The sequence below is a fragment of the Camponotus floridanus genome, unplaced genomic scaffold (genome assembly GCF_003227725.1).
Source record: "Camponotus floridanus strain SB8 unplaced genomic scaffold, Cflo_v7.5 scaffold18, whole genome shotgun sequence".
NCBI lineage: Eukaryota > Metazoa > Arthropoda > Insecta > Hymenoptera > Formicidae > Camponotus > Camponotus floridanus.
The window spans coordinates 895,001-912,382 of NW_020229303.1; the positions used below are offsets into that span (position 1 = coordinate 895,001).

The 17,382-nt window shown below is 33.8% G+C and overlaps 3 protein-coding genes across 6 annotated transcripts in view; 2 read left to right on the forward strand and 1 right to left on the reverse strand.

The window, feature by feature from the left end:
- LOC105255103 (phospholipid phosphatase 6) overlaps positions 1-1,251 on the forward strand; it is a 1,252-nt gene extending 1 nt beyond the window's left edge. Inside the window, exons 1-4 of the mRNA XM_025407562.1 lie at positions 1-167; positions 398-532; positions 663-762; positions 828-1,251. The exon at positions 1-167 is cut by the window's left edge and continues 1 nt beyond it. Of these exons, the coding sequence (XP_025263347.1) occupies positions 159-167; positions 398-532; positions 663-762; positions 828-1,213 (630 nt within the window). The 5' untranslated portion in view covers positions 1-158 and the 3' untranslated portion in view covers positions 1,214-1,251. The remainder of the gene's footprint in view (positions 168-397; positions 533-662; positions 763-827) is intronic.
- A 582-nt stretch (positions 1,252-1,833) lies between these two features.
- LOC105255089 (PAN2-PAN3 deadenylation complex catalytic subunit PAN2) lies at positions 1,834-13,613 on the forward strand. Of its 3 annotated transcripts, none has more exons than XM_011264171.3 (21): positions 1,834-2,338; positions 3,107-3,294; positions 3,378-3,547; positions 3,610-3,730; positions 3,803-3,999; positions 4,075-4,288; positions 4,388-4,524; positions 4,831-4,977; positions 5,050-5,146; positions 7,265-7,498; positions 7,611-7,856; positions 8,040-8,286; positions 9,153-9,332; positions 9,646-9,812; positions 9,927-10,095; positions 10,160-10,685; positions 10,759-10,976; positions 11,075-11,204; positions 11,343-11,564; positions 11,634-11,895; positions 11,992-13,611. In XM_011264171.3, exons 1-21 carry the CDS (start codon positions 2,254-2,256, stop codon positions 12,004-12,006), a joined length of 3,972 nt encoding a protein of 1,323 aa, XP_011262473.2. In that variant the 5' UTR covers positions 1,834-2,253; the 3' UTR covers positions 12,007-13,611. The 3 variants fall into 3 exon arrangements, with proteins under 3 accessions (XP_011262473.2, XP_011262483.2, XP_011262492.2); XM_011264181.3 differs by having other exon boundaries at positions 8,040-8,259; XM_011264190.2 differs by lacking the exons at positions 1,834-2,338; positions 3,107-3,294 and having other exon boundaries at positions 3,600-3,730; positions 11,992-13,613.
- A 1,033-nt stretch (positions 13,614-14,646) lies between these two features.
- The window catches only part of LOC105255080 (integrin alpha-PS2), a 61,585-nt gene continuing 58,849 nt past the window's right edge, over positions 14,647-17,382 (reverse strand). For both annotated transcript variants that reach the window (XM_025407584.1, XM_025407585.1), the window contains 2 exons: positions 14,984-17,107; positions 14,647-14,799 (listed from right to left, as the gene is read on the reverse strand). In XM_025407584.1, the coding sequence (XP_025263369.1) occupies positions 14,707-14,799; positions 14,984-17,107 (2,217 nt within the window). In that variant the 3' untranslated portion in view covers positions 14,647-14,706. The remainder of the gene's footprint in view (positions 14,800-14,983; positions 17,108-17,382) is intronic.

A 17,382-nucleotide genomic window follows, 5' to 3' on the forward strand; every position in this document is an offset into this window, starting at 1 on the left:
CTCTCAGCTGTGATATCAGCTGTTATACTTGATTCATTCTTCTTGTGGTTATTTAACTGAAGTATTATTTACGCTATAAAAAATATGAATCACGCGTGATTCTGGCATTTCTTATCACCTTAACAGTTATAATAATTCTGTCATAATTGGGAAACAATATGGAAACGGTAGTTTATTAATTGTTTATAATTTATTATTTTTTTAAAGTCATTTTTTATACTGATATCGTTGTTTATATTGATATCTTGCCGTTAATGTCATTTATTGATATTTAAATGTATATTTTATGAATTATATTATTTGGATAATAATATTGAAATCAATAAATCTGTATTTACTTTTATTCTAAATATATATAATTGTTCTTGAAGAAATATAATTAACTATAATTTTTTAGTCTGAGAAAAGACAAATTCCGACATTATTGAGGAAGGTATTGGCAGTGGATGCCTATTTGACAGATGAATTTGTTAAGTTGATAGAAAGATTCCTACCCTTAAGACAATTGAAAGTACATTATAAGTTGTTAGAGGTAAGGGTAATCTCATTTATTCTTTTATTGATTATTAAATATATTTATATAATAAATATATTTATAATATAATTATTAAATATATATCTCTAATTATGTTTATTTTAATTACTTTGATTACATCTTATAGATATCGTGTCATGGCATAGTTTGGCTAGCAAGTTCTCTCGTGTTAATTTGGATTCTTAACAGCAAAAGCTTGTATCAAATGCAAGTAAATTTGCTAATAGGTAAATAAAAGGTTCTCCTATTACTAAAACATGGGATATATACGTAAACAAAAATATTATTTCAGGGTTGTTGCTTGACATTTTCTTGATTGCCGTGATAAAGGCAATCACAAGAAGAAGACGGCCAACTTCTAATGATGATTCATTTACTATAGGACCTGATAAATATTCCTTTCCATCTGGACATGCATCTCGTGCTATGTTTATCGTGTATTTCTTCTTCTATGTGTGGCCCATATCTTCGATGTTTGCACCACCTTTATTAGCATGGTGTTTTTCTGTGTGTACATCTAGGTTATTATTGAGAAGACACCACATATTTGATGTACTCGTTGGAGTATTTCTAGGTATTTTTGAAGGGTTAATTATAGGCTACATTTATTTAGAGCAAGAGACATGCATTAATTTAATCTCTTGGATTACAGATGAAAAGATACATGGGTCAGAATAATAATGTTTTATCTGTTTGTATGATGTTTGCTTTTTTATGTTTTAGAAATTTCAAGAAGAATTTCAAATAGTTGTTATTTACTTTTTAATATTTTTCATTTCATTTCTGCATACATATAATGTGTATATATAATACACAATTGTGTACATACATCAATAGTGCTATATATTTTTGTCTCGCAGCTCAAAAAAATGATATATATAACATGACAATAATTTAAATTACTGTGCTAACAATTCTGCATACAGCTCACAAATAAAAAATGTTACAAAAATATAATAATACAAAGTACATAATATAATATATAATAGGTACATAATATAATAATATAATAAAGTTTTTGTAATTAAAAAATTATATATTATATAATTGTAATCTAAAAATGATAGAAAATACATATCTTAGAGACGAAAATATCTTAGAAACGTGCTGAAAAGTTCATATTTCACATTCTCTCCAAATTAGATTACTAGAAAGGTAACGGGACATAATTGTTAAATAATTATTTATTCAGCATACATATATATATATACATATACATAGTTTAAAATGCGCGCGCGCGTCAGACCTTCAGCGAGTTCCCGCTGGCGTCTCTAGTGCAAAGTCACGCCGCCGCTATTTCCAGATGTCGCGCGACTCAAGGCCGCCGTCATGTCCTTGTCGCGGAACGCGCACAAAGGCGCGCTCATGAATTAAATCGCGATCGCGGGGTCCAGCGCGGTTTTCCCGGCGTGCGAGGAATATTCGCGGTGGAGAAAAGTCGCGTGTTATGACGCGATCGTCCGTCAGACTCTCGGCCCGACCGACCACCGTAAGAAAGTGCGCAAAGTGTCTCGCTTGTTGCACAGTTGCCAAGGCGACTGACGTGCGTGCGGCCGCGGGTGCGTGTCCCTCCGTCGCGTGAGTGTGCGTGCGCGCGTGTGTTACGTGGTGTGCTATGATAAAGGACGGATCGTCGTCGGGACGCCGATCCTCGTGTCGCCCTGACGCCTCGATGCTCCGCGACGACGTAGCCTGAAGTTAGCGCAGCCACTCTTATTATGGACTACCCGGTGTTAGGCCACTACGACCCCACCGTAGAGGCCACGGACCACGGTAGCGGCGAGGAGGAGCAGGAACTGCTGTGTAAGTGTAATGTCCTTTTCGTATCGTCGTCCGTTCCCGCGCGCGCTCTTTCCACTTGCCGCGAATAAGAGGCGCCGAAAGAAAGAGGACTGCTGTCGAAATTGTTCCGGTCTCGTGTTTTATTCCACTCGCAAGATTCTTTTTGCATTGTTTGTTTTACCCTCCGCGACATTCGTTTGCTTTCGAACGCTCGTGTCAAGTATCGTATCGTAGCGATACACATCAGCTGATATCAGCTGTTCTTGCGTTATGCGAGGAATTTCGTCGAACAGTTCCTTCTGTCAAGACTGCAAAACAGACGATCATATTGTATATCGTTCTTATTGTAGAATGGATAATTTTAATGAGAATGCATGCGTATGTGCCTATCTTGCAAATAGATTAAAATAAAAAAATTGCTTTGAATTTTTTTTTTAATAGCAATGTAACCTAAATTAATATATTGTCGAGAAGCACATATAGTTATATATTATACCTTTTTTAACTTTTATTTACTATACAATAAATGCATAAAATATCTATTAAAAATAAAGTGTAATGATTACAAGAAAAGTTACAAGTTATGAGAACCTAACTAATAAGTGTGAGATATTTTGTGTTATTTTATTATTATATTAAAAAATGGAATTTATTTTACATCAGATAAATTAAAATTGTTAAAAAGAAATTTTGCGCAGAAATAAATTATTCACAGAAATGTTTTTTTGCTTGTTTCTTCTGAGATAAAGTATATCATGGATATAGACTCTCAACTGGTTCTTATTCTAGGGGAGGAATGTAATTATGTTGTACCTGGAGATGAGTATGTACCTGCAGCGGAGCAGTTTGGAGAGGATTTTGCTGGGGCTGAATTTCACGAAACTAGAACATTGCTCGCTGATGGCGGAGATAGATTTGGAGTTTCCACTGCCACTTTCGATACGATTGAGGAGCTTATGTGGATGGGGAATCAAGGGGTACATTATTATTATTAATTCATCCGAGACTTGATTTTTATTTATAAATATTTATTATGTTTAGTAACATGAATTTGTTATAGGGCCACGTAACATCTTATTATGGGCCTGGTTTACAAAAATATACCTCTTTTCAAGTCCATGCGACTCAAGAGATCCGACATATTCATCCTGTAGATGAAGGGATTTTAGTGTTGACCCAGAGTATATTGAGATGTCAGCTGCGACGAGGCATACCTATATTTACACACACGTATGTTGCTATGTTGCATTATCGATATCATCCCACAAATTTGCAAACCTAGGTTGTTATAGGTCAACAAATATGAATGACATGCAGTGCATGTTGCAAATCTCTCCGACCAGATTACTCATGGGTGGACATCAGGATAAAATAATTGATTTTAACCTTACTAGAGGAAAGGAGACTGGATTAGTAAGAATATGTTAAAGAGTTAGATGTTAGATTAATCTCAATTTGCTATGATATTATATCTTATACTTATAGATGGACGTAGGAGAAAATGGTTGTGCGATATTGAGACAACACAGTAGACTTATCTGTGCTGGTAATCCTGCAGGACGGATAGATCTCAGGGACCCAAATACATTATCAATAGAGCATACTCTGGATACACATAGTGGTTCCCTAAGTGATTTTGATGTACAGGGAAATTATCTTGTTACATGTGGATTCAGCAATAGGTGAGCCATAAGATGGCATAGAGAATTTTTGAGGGATATATATTTATATACTTATGCATCATATTCCATGTTTAGTCGTCAGGGCCTTACCGTTGATCGATTTTTAATGGCCTACGATCTGAGACAAATGAGAGCATTGAGTCCGGTCACTACTATGGTATATCCTCTCTTATTAAAGTTTCTACCAAGTTACTCCAGTCGCCTCGCAGTAGTATCGCCACTAGGACAAATGCAACTACTTGATACAATATATGCCAATGTACAACCCTCAATGACATGTTTGTATCAGGTAAATTCTTATCATACATATTTAGAAAATTTAAAAAAAATGCAACGAATAAATTTAAAAAGATTAACATATACATAAAAATATATCATATATTATTAGGTTGCTACTGGCGGAGCGGCGATATTATCATTTGATGTAGCTTCCACATCTCAGTGTCTCTGCTTTGGAGATTCGGCGGGTTCTATACACCTAATGTCTACCAACAATCCGGAACCTCAATTTAATACATTTTCTAGGTATACAATCATTTCTTAAATAAATTTTTTTGAGTTCTAAATTGAATAAGTTTTTTAAAGTTAAGTTCTGAATTGAATAAAATAAATTATTTCTATATAATCTAAATTTATAATAAAATTAAAATAAATAATCAATATATTATAATTAAAAATATTTAGTTATTTTTATATTTAATCGAAAATATATGAAATTATAATATATATAATTAAAAAATAAATATATAATTAATGATAAAGAACATTAAAATTTTATGTGTGCAGGTTGAATATATAATAAATTATATATATATTTTTTATTGAATTTAGACCTACGGAATTTGCCGATCCAATCGAGACAGTACAATCAATTCCTTTTGATGATGATGTTACACCGTTTAGTACAATACCGATGGTATATTCTGATCAACCACTTTTAAGTGATTGGCCAGAAGAATTTTTAAAAAAAGTTTATAGGTATGTGCGCAATATATAAACTCCCGCTTTTTATAGAAAGGAAATAGATGAGAGATCTTTTTTCTTCCACAGGAAAACTCCAGCAATAGATCCTGAAATTTTGCGCACAATGAAAATGCAGGGAACAATAGGATATGCGCCAAATCCTCAGGCTTTTCGCAGAAATCAAGTGAGGAAACAATATTCTCCCACTCTACTACACACACAAATACCACATACACAATATTCTCCTCCATTTTTTCTCAAATTATCTTAAATCTGCTTACATATTTCCAATAATTTCATTTCCCATCAACTCTCAATATTTTTATTTATCAAATGGGAAAAGTGAATTCTGTTTATGATTTGATATCGAATTTAATTATCGCTTCTATATTTTAAAAAATTGCTACCTAAGTTTATATATACTTTAAAGATATATTAATACAAATATGCTTCTTCGTGTCTTTGACAGTTACAGTTACAGTTACAGTTGGGCACGATTAATTGAAATACATTATCATAATATAAGATGAGGCTTAATATAATTGAAATATGTAATTTTTTAGAAAAAGGAGAATTTGCTATAATGTGATTAAGACTGATAACATTTCGTGATAATTATTGTAGTCTATAAAAGAACGTGATATATTTTCGTAAGCTAGTCCTCAACATATTCTATTAATTTTACAATATTGAAAATTTACAGTTTTCAAGTACATAAATATGTAAGAATTAAAATTTTTTTCTCATTTTGTTTTGTTATCAATTTATGATATAATTATGAGAGAAAAAGAGTATTTAAAAATAATATAAAACACTAATACTATCGCATTATCATCATACTGTCACTATACATCATTCATTATTAACGAAGATCATTAACTTCTCTTATAATATAATGAATATTTTTTTTGATAGTGACATTCGTAAAAGTTTATATTTTCTTTAATTAATATTTTACATTTACACATTGTATGTTTGTATGTACAAGTATGAAAGTTGAGCAATAATGACTTGACATACAAAAGCATATTTCTAAGTGTATTTAAATTTGAAAAAGGCAAATTTTTTTTTATATATCCGATTTTAAGGGATCCAATATTTTCAACAATGTGCCAATTTATAATGAATAAGTGAGATAATAATATATAATAAAAATGTGTCTGCTATAGATACACTAAAGTATTATATGGCATATAAATACACAGCATAAAAATTCTAAGAAAATTCTAAATATATATAAATATATTTTTTTTTATTAAATTAGTATAAATATATAGAGATTTATATATATATATATATATATATATATATATATATATATACATACATATGTGTGTGTGTGTGTGTGTGTGTGGCACAATATAGGAATAATATGATGTGTGTTTATCATAGTATCACATATATCTTTTCTATTATTATGTAACTTATACATATTAAAATAATTCTTTTTTTTTGTTAATCTATTGAGGAGCATATTATAAATATAAAGCTGGACTTTCTTAATTATTTTAGTTAGTTACTAAATTTGAGATTATATAACTTTCCTTGTTTTACAGAAAAACACATTGTACAGAGGTATAATTCTTTAATATAAATATCCATATATCATGATTATTCAGAGTATTTCGGAGAATATTTTTCAGAAAAATTACGCGTGGCAGCGTCTAATAAGAAAAAAACATGCGTTGAATATTATATCGATAGTATAAGATTTAATTTCTCTTATAGTTATTTATGTTAACGTTTCCAGAATGCCCTACGTAAAGAAGAAGAGAAACGTGAATAAATATTTCAATATATCTTCTCCCGAAAGCTTCCACAATTCCTATACATTATCGACCAGCGTGATATTCTACTGCCTTCAATTCCGCAATATCGCACAATGTGTTTGTGATCGATGCATTTTATTCGTTTTCGTTTGATGATTTCTGCTCAATAATCTCTTCATAGGCTATTAGTATATTTATACAAGTAGAATATATGTTCCGCATAAAATGTATAATCTCAAAGTTGTACTTGAGTGAAATAATAAAGGTTGTATACGACAAACATGTACAACAATATATATGCGTAACTTTACTATTATGATGCGCCACGTTATCAGTTTAGTTCCCTTCAACAACGCGCGTTCTCTTTTTCAATAGGTATTATTTATTTTTTCACAATCTAAAATTATACTTTCTCTACTTCCCACGAGATTGATTTCGCGTGAAACGTATGGTGAAAGTTTCATAAGACAGATTAATTTCCGAAGCACATTTTTTTTTCAGTGGAATAAAAATAAATAATACCTCTTTTACAGATACCGTACAATTTGGAAAAACGACGTGGCTTAATCGCGAAACCTTTCGCGGGGGACTCACGGTGTAAAACAGATGACGGCACCTTTGTGGCCATACCTAAGCGTTATCGTAAAATCGAGTTGAAATATTCACGACTCGGTTACGACGATTTTGATTTCGATCAATACAATCGAACCAGCTTTTGCGGTCTGGAGGCCACTCTTCCCAATAGTTATTGCAATGCTATGCTGCAGGTAAGCTCGACAAAACTATGGAGCAGCCTGACAAAACTATAGAGATCCAAGTAGATCACAGAATGAATACAGCAAGAGTTATTGATCAGATGTATATATTTATGCTTTGCAGTTACTATATTACTGCGAACCTGTAAGAATAGCATTGCTCTCACACTCGTGTCAACGAGAATTCTGTCTTTCTTGCGAATTGGGATTCTTGTTTCACATGTTGGATATATCACGTGGATTACCCTGTCAAGCTGCGAATTTTCTGAGGGCTTTTAGGACGGTACCAGAAGCGGCAGCTTTAGGACTTATATTGAGCGACTTGCATCCGGAAGCTAAGAAAAAAATCAGCCTGATTAGACTTATACAAGTATGATAACTAAAAGATGTAAAAAAAGCACTCAAATTGTGTAATTATAATTAAATAATTTGCATAAAAAATAAGCATATATATTTCAAATATATTATAAATTTTATATTTTTTATATTTGATGAAAAAAATAGCGATATTAAACTTTTATGAACATTATTTGATATGCAAATTTTGTGTTAGAGCTGGAATCGATTCATTCTACACCAAATACACTATGAGATACTGGAAACTAGAAAACGACAGCAGGAGGAAGAGGAGGCAGCGCGACTTAAAACAGGATCCAAATACCCTCCATTTGTTTATAACGAGCAGGATTTCCCTAGCATTCTTGAAGATCTCGGTTCTCGATATAGAAGCCACGATGACGAGAGGAAAAAAAAGAGAAAGCAGGAGGAGGATGGTAAATATATGTGGATCACATCGAAAGGTAAACACAATTCATGTGTAACCTTTGCACTGGGCACTTTTTGTGTTTATTTTTCAATTTTTATGTGACCTATTTATTCGATGCAAGGCTGCAATAATATATCCAAAGAATAACAAGAGACAACTAAAAATTATGTTATTACTATATTATTAGAAGCACAATCTATGATTGCAGAAACATTATCTTTGTTTTAATAGAATATTTTATGATTTTATTATCTTGTATTCTTAGGATATTATAGTTGGAGCTTTCTATATGCGCCGACGCGCATATTTTTTTTTTTTAGAACATAGTTGTTTATATATATTGATCTTATATTAAATCAATAAATTGCAGCAAAATGCTTTTTGTTACTCTTTAAAGCTTTGTTGTATATTATGTATGTTTTTTATAGTAAGAAGAGCAGCCAGTCCCTCTTGTATCTTATTGTCTAAAAGTTGCATGATCTTGCTTTTATACAAAATCCTGAGATTTTAAAATATATGATTGACCTTAATGTTTTTTTAGAAATATAAATATATAATAATATAATATGAAATGATATTTAATATTTGAGAAAATAATTAGTTTTTTTATATTTCTCGATATCTCTCGATATTTTGCATCATTTTATTTTTAGAAAAATCAAATTTTACAAACTTTTTAAGCAAAACGAATATCTTGAAGAAATAAGAATAAACGAAAGAATATTTAGATTATAACTATTCAAACATCAAAGATGATTTATATGTGCAAATATATCAATAACTAAATATTTTGAAGATATTAAATGCTTACTTACTGAACAAAATCATTTTACTTAATTGTGATTAACAGTTAATAACATTCGCTTATTTTATTTTTAAATGTGCATTTATTACGGGTAGATAAGAACACCAAAAAGTCTGCCGAAGAGAATGAAGTGCGAGATGATGAAACAGAGATCAGTCATCTATTTGGATCTGAACAAATGCACATACATCGCTGTCTCAAATGTGGGCAAGAAGCTACGAAACATTCCATCATGTTACTTTGTAATTTAGTTTATCCGGAAATAATCAATCCTTGTAAGCTATTTTGAAGTAATGCATATCTAAGGCTGAACGGAGAGCAAACGTGTCTAGCGTGTAAAGTGGTTGAAACTGTATGTTTATGGATTCAAATATTTTAAGATAAGGAAAAAGATTATCGAAGTCTGATGACATATAATTTTAACATTTAAAATTTTTTAAATCATAAAATTCTATCAATAGTTATGTTCGAAATACACTTTTAAAATTAGAATTTTGAAGTTTTGAATCTTTTATACGCTCAACACTAAACTTTTCGTGTAGCCATAGCCTAATGCTCGCGCCTGAATACAAGATTTACCTTTTGTAGCTGAAGAGGTACCGTTCACAAGTGTTCTTGCCCGCAGTTTAAGACCTGAGAAAATTACACCCGCATGGTGTGACAATTGCCAGAAATTTACACCTACTCTCCAGTCTCGACAATTGACTAAACTACCTCAAATATTGGCCCTAAATTGTGGCTTAGATACTCAACAGGTACTTACAACACGAGATTAGATAGCGCATACAGAATCAAAGCATACGAGGTCGCATTGTATCTTATTGATCTAACAGAGACTGAAATTGTTAAAAGAGACCAAATTGTTACAGGATAAAGCATTTTGGCAAAATCAGATGGACATCGTAGTGCAAAATGTATTGACGGGGAAAGAGAGTAGTCCCAGTTCCAGTCCTGTACCTGTTACTGCGAAACCTTGTCGATATGGCAATAATTGTACACGAGTTGGATGTCGATTCAGACATGTTGGTCGTGACTCAGGTACGCAATTCTTAAATCCTCTTTGATTTAATATGTTATATGACCCTATTTATTGATTATACAGAAACAGAGAAATTATTAACATCGCCTTCTACTCCATCTACCTCGTCGACATCTGTTACACCCCCTAGTCATTTATATTACTCGCATTCCTGGATACCTCACAACATAGAGATCTCCCTTGAAGAAAACGGTGAAATGTCGGTTAAAAAAATTAGCGAACCAAAAAATGAATTGATGAATGATACATCCGCACAAATGAACGTGGTGGAGAACGGCCAAGATGACAAAATAGTGCGAACACTTTCCGACAACAACGTTGAAGACAATAATGACGAAGATTGTAACAACATTGAAAATTGTAATATAGTATCGAACTCGGAGGGAAATGAAACAAAAAGTACAAATTCAGAGATCTCTAGGAATATTCAAAAAATACAATACGGTCTAAGTGCTGTCGTCTGTTATGTTGACGATAAAAATAATGAGGAACGGAGAAACATTGTAACGTTGTTGCGAGTTGGACCAAATTATCACGTACGATCGTCGGGCAATCCTGTATCGCAGTGGTATATTTTTAATGATTTTTGGTGAGTTCTTTAGGAGACAAACGTGTACATCTGTGCATTAATATCACTTATTACAACACTAAACTTGTTATAGTATATCACCGGTGACACCGCAAGAAGCAGTGTGGTTTAATCTCGATTGGAAAGTACCATGTGTGCTCCATTATACAGCGATACCTGCACCTGAACCGACAGCATATGTCAGTCCTCTTACATACGATGTATTTGGCGAAGATAAATGTATCGCGCGAAGTGGTGGAACCAGAGGCATTACGTTTACTCCTTTAGCGTCAGACGAAATGCCTAAGAAAGGTACATTTCATGTTTCTTTTAGTGCAATTTTAGCACAACCAGTCTTGCTTAATTTTTCACGATGGATTATCTTGCATATATTGGAATGATTTTTATAGGAGAATTGGTAGGGATTGACGCAGAGTTCGTTACTTTAAATCAAGAAGAATCTGAATTGCGGAGCGACGGAAAAATGTCAACTATAAAACCAAGCCACATGTCCGTAGCGCGAATCACTTGTATCCGCGGGTAATAATAATTATTATTAAATAGTAATGTTCTATAAACGGAGATTTTATCCGATTAAGAGAAAAGTGCGTTCAGAGAAGTTCACGATGTTTGCGAAATTTTAAATTGCTATCTTTTTCTCACTTTTTTTATAAATAGACAAGGTCCACTGGAAGGCACACCGTTTATAGACGATTACATAAGTACTCAAGAGCAGGTGGTTGACTATTTGACAAAATTCAGTGGGATTCAACCGGGTGATTTGGACGCAAACTTTAGTAGCAAACATCTTACCACTCTGAAATCGACGTATCAAAAGTTGAGGTTTTTAGTGGACAATGGCATAATTTTCGTCGGGCACGGCCTAAAAAATGATTTTAGGTAAAATACCATTTATACTGATATATACAACAATGAGATTAGAACAAGATTTAATTACGAATTTTATAGGGTAATAAATTTGGTAGTACCGCCGGAGCAAATAGTAGATACAGTTTTATTATTCCACTTACCTCATCATCGTATGGTGTCGTTACGCTTCTTGACCTGGCATTTTCTGGGTAAAAAGATTCAATCCGAAACTCACGATTCGACCGAGGATGCGCGAGCAGCCTTAGAATTGTATCGTAAGTACAAAGAACTAGAAAGCTGTGGCACATTGAGGGAAACGCTTAAGGAACTTTACGAAGTGGGCACGCAGTTACAATGGAAAGTAAGAACAAAAGAAATCTTGCATTAACTAAATCAACTCATTAAATCTGTTCTTTCTTAAATATTCCTTAAATCTTTCTTAAATGCTTGATTTTAGGTCCCCGATAGCTGATATGAGGATAATATATGTCAGGATATAGATGATCGAATCAATAGCGATAATGATGATTAGGTGATGCTACAAATGTTCATGTGTCCTGTCCATTGTCCAATGTTACCGAGAGAAAGGTAACACTTTGCAGGTACTGTTCGTGTTGGTTGACAAAAAATATCCATTTAGTCTAATTCTGAAGACAGGGTTACATACTCGTGATCCACAGGAAGAAGGTTTTTCAACGCACATGTAATATTAGATAAAATTTTAAGGTTTCGTGCACCATGGTATCGTGAAACTGAAAGAATCACACAGATATCAAAACATTGATACTTGTTTAGGATCCTCTCGTTTTTACTCGTGTGTTAGATCATTGTCATGACTGTTCACTTTTGATTCAGAGGTAATACATCAAATCGATCATTATTCGTGAATCATTATCCGTCTTGATAGTTCATTAGGAAGATTGAATAAAATGAAACAAATTCTTGAGCGCGATTTTAAATAGGAATACTATTTTAAGTGCGACGCGAATTTGTATATATTATCTAACATATTGGCGTTTTGAGGAGCAGTAACGATTCCACACTGCCCGACGAATATCAATATTCACTCTAATTTCCATCGTTCATACTGTATCCCGTGTGAAAAAGATAATGTACTCCATTCCGATCCAAATATTTGCCGGGTATAGACGTAAATAGTACAGTAGCAATAACTGAATTACGTATTTGTAAATGTATAATATTTCACTGTTTCCTTTTATACGTATATTTCTAGCGTTTCTTTTCTAAATTTTTGTACGATTTTATGGAACGAGGTTTCATGCAGTTTTTTTTATAAGGTATTTGTTTTATCTTATAGGGAGATCTTATGGGGAGATTTCAATTTTCTCGATCACATACATACACACACACACACACACGCATACACATATATATGACATGCAATCACAAATTGTTAAACATCAGTCATATATTTGTAGTTATATTTACGATTATTCATCGTTCACTGATCCATTTATGCGAAGCACTCGAAACGCGAAACAAAACTATTAACGAAGATGGTAGAATATTTTACAAACTGACAATTGTAATCTCTCGTTATAGATTATTTTTATACAAATTTTATCAATGAAAATGTGGAGAATATTACCCAAATCTATTACAAAGAAAAGACAAGATTAATAAAACATATATTTTTTTATATCCCGAACTTTCTTATAATTTGTGCACGATAAGTTATAGACTGATTTCGATAGAAACAGTCAATGCGATCAATCAATATACAGTACAGACAGTATACACGGTGTTGATGATAAGAAATTAAACGTTTCTTTTATGCCGATCGCTGTTACATCATTGTAATTTTTCAATAAATAGTTGTACAAAATTCACATCCGATCTAATTTTACTCCTCTTATATTAATTGAAGCTATTCTTCTAATAATTTTATTAGAAAAGAAATTAGCAATATATGCATAATGGTTAATTTCATTACATATATATATTTTTTTTGTATTATGTCTTAACGTTGTATGTACAAGTCAGCGCTAATCTCTTATACTAGAAAGTCTCCTTCCTAATCAAATATTATTGCGTTAAACCACTTTTCGTGGTATAATTTTAGTAAATTAATAATTTACAAATTATTACGCGTTAGCCACTTTCCGTAGATATAATTTTAGTAAATTAATAATTTACAAATTGTACATACATTCGCCTAGCGCACGCGACCATAATAAGTCACGCTATTATTATGACTTAAACGAATTATAGTATTAGGTATATAACATCGTAATTTAATAAATAATTGAAAAAATCCTCATGCGTCTTCGAGGCTGCTTTCAAGAGAAATTTATAGATCCCTTTCAAACGAGTAATTTGAAATGCTGCTAACAACACAACATTATTCAATCACGATTTTATATCAAACGCGACAACCTGAAGGGAACATTTGAAGAAATTACGATATCTTTCACAACGTGTGGATTCAATCATATGCAACATGTTCATTGATATGCAACATTTGATCACCGTGTAAAAGAACTTTACAGAAGAATCCATTCGTAATATCATATTTTTGAATGAGTTCCGTTGGACATGTCATCGGCGAGATACGAGATCGTTTTAGAGATCATGCCGACGCGGATAAAAAAATAATTCTATTTTATATTTTAAAAAGGCAGCGGAAGCGACGAGGCACATATCAAGGCGTTTTACCACCCGGATAACATTAAAAAAGTAACATATATATATATACTTATATACATGAAGATACGATTTATCGAAGAATGTCGAAATATTCGTATCTGCCGACTGTACGCGCGGCTTAAGTAATTACAGATAATAAAAAAAGAAGAACGTCTCCTGACTAGAAACTTGCGTGGTCGAGCTGCAGGAGCTGGAAGCAGTATTTCAGTGGCAGTAAGAGTGACAAATCGACTCGGTCACTTCAGAAACCATGCGCCTCAGCAGATACTCATCTTGAACAGTGGATGAAGGCACTGTTGAACGTTATTAAGATATTCGGCAGAAGTTGGGACCACGTCTGTAGATTACGCCAAGCGAATCCACGCAATGTGTTGTTCTCTTGATTATCAAAAAACCAAGGCACTTTTTGATCGCGTAGCGAGATTCCCTATCTCATGTGCGATTCAATCCGATATAGCCAGTCAGAAAGTCAAAAATTTCGATAGAACGAAATTGAAAAAGGAGCTCAATGATCTTCGCCTTGCTGGAAATGACCATTTCGATTCAGCGGTTGCCTTTCTGGAGCGTCCGAGGGCCTATTTCTCTTAAAGAAACCGCACTGTAAATAATAAAGTCGATTAATCAATTGTTTCGCAATCAAGCATTAATATTAATATTGAAGACTGAATAAATTTAGCAAAATCAGCAAATTTGATATATCGTCAGATATTTGGATCAATATTTCTCGATAAAATAATTTAAAAAAATTTTTTTAATTATTTGATATTTTTATAGAACATTACCTTATGAAGCAAATAGATGAGCAACAAGAGAATTATCATTCCTGCGCAGGCCGATAATACTACCACCCATACTGGAATGATGTCCGGAGCAGAAGGTGGTGCGCTGGGTTCAATATTCGTGATAACTTCGTCACTTTTGATGACTTGTTCGGCTGGTGTACCAATGAACGGTTGCTTCGTGACACGCGCCACCAGCTTGGTCGACACTCTCACCTTCTCCTTAAAGGCCACCTCTTTCAAGGTTCTTGCATTCACGCGATATCTCGCACCGATCCAGACCTCCTGATCTTTCTTTAAGGGACCTAACACACATCGCAGCATCACACATTTTGCTGCCTCACAAGGTTGTACTGGTTCGTCCTGTGATTCAGGATCGTTCTCATAATCTTCATTTTGAAATGCAGCTTCATTCGATAGAAAGTCTTCTGTCTCGACATCTCGCCGATGCCTGTGCAATCGTTCGAATTTTTTGAACTCTTGTACGTCAATCATATCACTCTCGCGTCTATGCCTTGGACCTGTAAAATCCGATTTCTCGGTGGGGAATTCATCATTAAATCGATCATGATTAAATCGATTATTATCTCTTCCGTAGATTCTGGTATTACTTGTTCGCTCTTCTGTTTGTCTTTCCTCCTGTGTACGTGTGTTATATCTGGATTCGTAACTTCCCTCCGAAGTTAGACTACGACCAGAAGATTCTTCTTGCCAAGATTGACTATAAGTCCTCTGATTCTGATTATCAACATTGCTATCTTGATAACCATCGTATGGAGCATGCAATGTAAATCTTCTTTCTTCGGTGTAAGTGTAAGAGCCTTGAAGAGGGAACCTACGGCCATCCTTCAACACAATGTAACCTTTATTATCTGGAGTAATAAGTAGCTGGCCTTCTATTCCGAGGAATCGACTATCGCGAGGCTCCGTAGATTCCGAGGCATAGCTCTGTCCACCAAAACGATCTTGAAGAGGGAACATAGAGCCATCCTCAAATTCTATGTATTCTTTCCAATCGGCAGACGTCCTAAATCTCGCTTTGAACCGTACATACTGTTGTCCTTGCCTGCTATATATCTGATAACCAGTCGCATCTTTTGTCAATGTGTCAAAGAACCGTTCTAGTTCTTGCGTGGAATTGTGTAAACGAAAACCAAATTCTCGTCCTCCAACTGTCTCTTCACGATCGCCAGTGATAAAACCTTCCGTAGTTTGATGACGATCATTTGTGAATCCGCCATAGTGTCTTTCCTCGTTATAGTTGTACTCGCGTTCCCGCTCTTCTTGCAAGCGTCGTTCTTCTTGTTGTCTTCGTCGTTCTTCTTCTTCTCGTCGTTCATTTTCGTATCGACGTCGTTCTTCTTCTCGTCGTTCTTCCTCCTCGCGTCGCCGTTCCTCTTCTTCTCGATGTCGTTGCAAAGCGATACGTTCCTGTTCTTCTCGCTGACGTTGTATCAAAAGCGTCTCCTCTTGCAATTTCCTCTGACGAGCTTCTTCTTCTTGACGCAAACGAATCTCCTCTTGCTGTTTCAATAGCTCCTGATATCGCCTCTCACTGTCAGTTAAAACCGAATCAAACCTTCCTGATGAAATTGTATGTCCGGTTTGTATATCATCGCCCTCATCCCAACGATTTTCTACTCTAACGGAATGGTTCATACGAGTCTCATAAGGCTGTTCAAGATCGGGTAATCTTCGAGACCCAAAAGATTCTTTTTCGTGAAATCCTCCGCCCAAAGTCGAGGAACTACCGCCGGATTCTGTGTGGAAAACAACTCCACGATTGCTGGACAAATCACCGGTACCAATCGAGCTAGTTCCGGAGGAATTCTGCGTATATGTCGTAGTGAGAATGTCTGGTTTCTCTCCCGTTGGATTCAGTTGAATTCTTCTGGTTTCGGTGGCTGCACTCGATGAGGAAGAGGAGGAAGATGACGAAAACGAATGTCGCGATTTTTGCATATTCGAACTATCGCCACTATTGATCTCTTCTTCTTTCTGGTTCCCTTTATTACGATCTATCTCTAAGCCTCTTTGGACGTTGATCGTTTTACCTGATTGCGATTCGTCCAGGATCACGCCGGAATAGTCGGGGTAATTTAAATGTACCTTCTTACGTTGATCCAGCTACGATACATTATTATTATATTATTTTACATATATTAAAAAAGCTGATTAAATTATAAGACAAAACTATAATTAATCTATAATTATTTAATTATGTTAATTTAATTATGTTAATTATAGTTTTGAAATATGAATTTATATATACATATATTTGATTCTATTATATATAATATAATATACTATAAAAGTATATTATATACATATATATAATTTTATATAATTAGATAGCTTTTTTGTGTAAAGCAAACACACATTAATAGCAATAATCATATTTC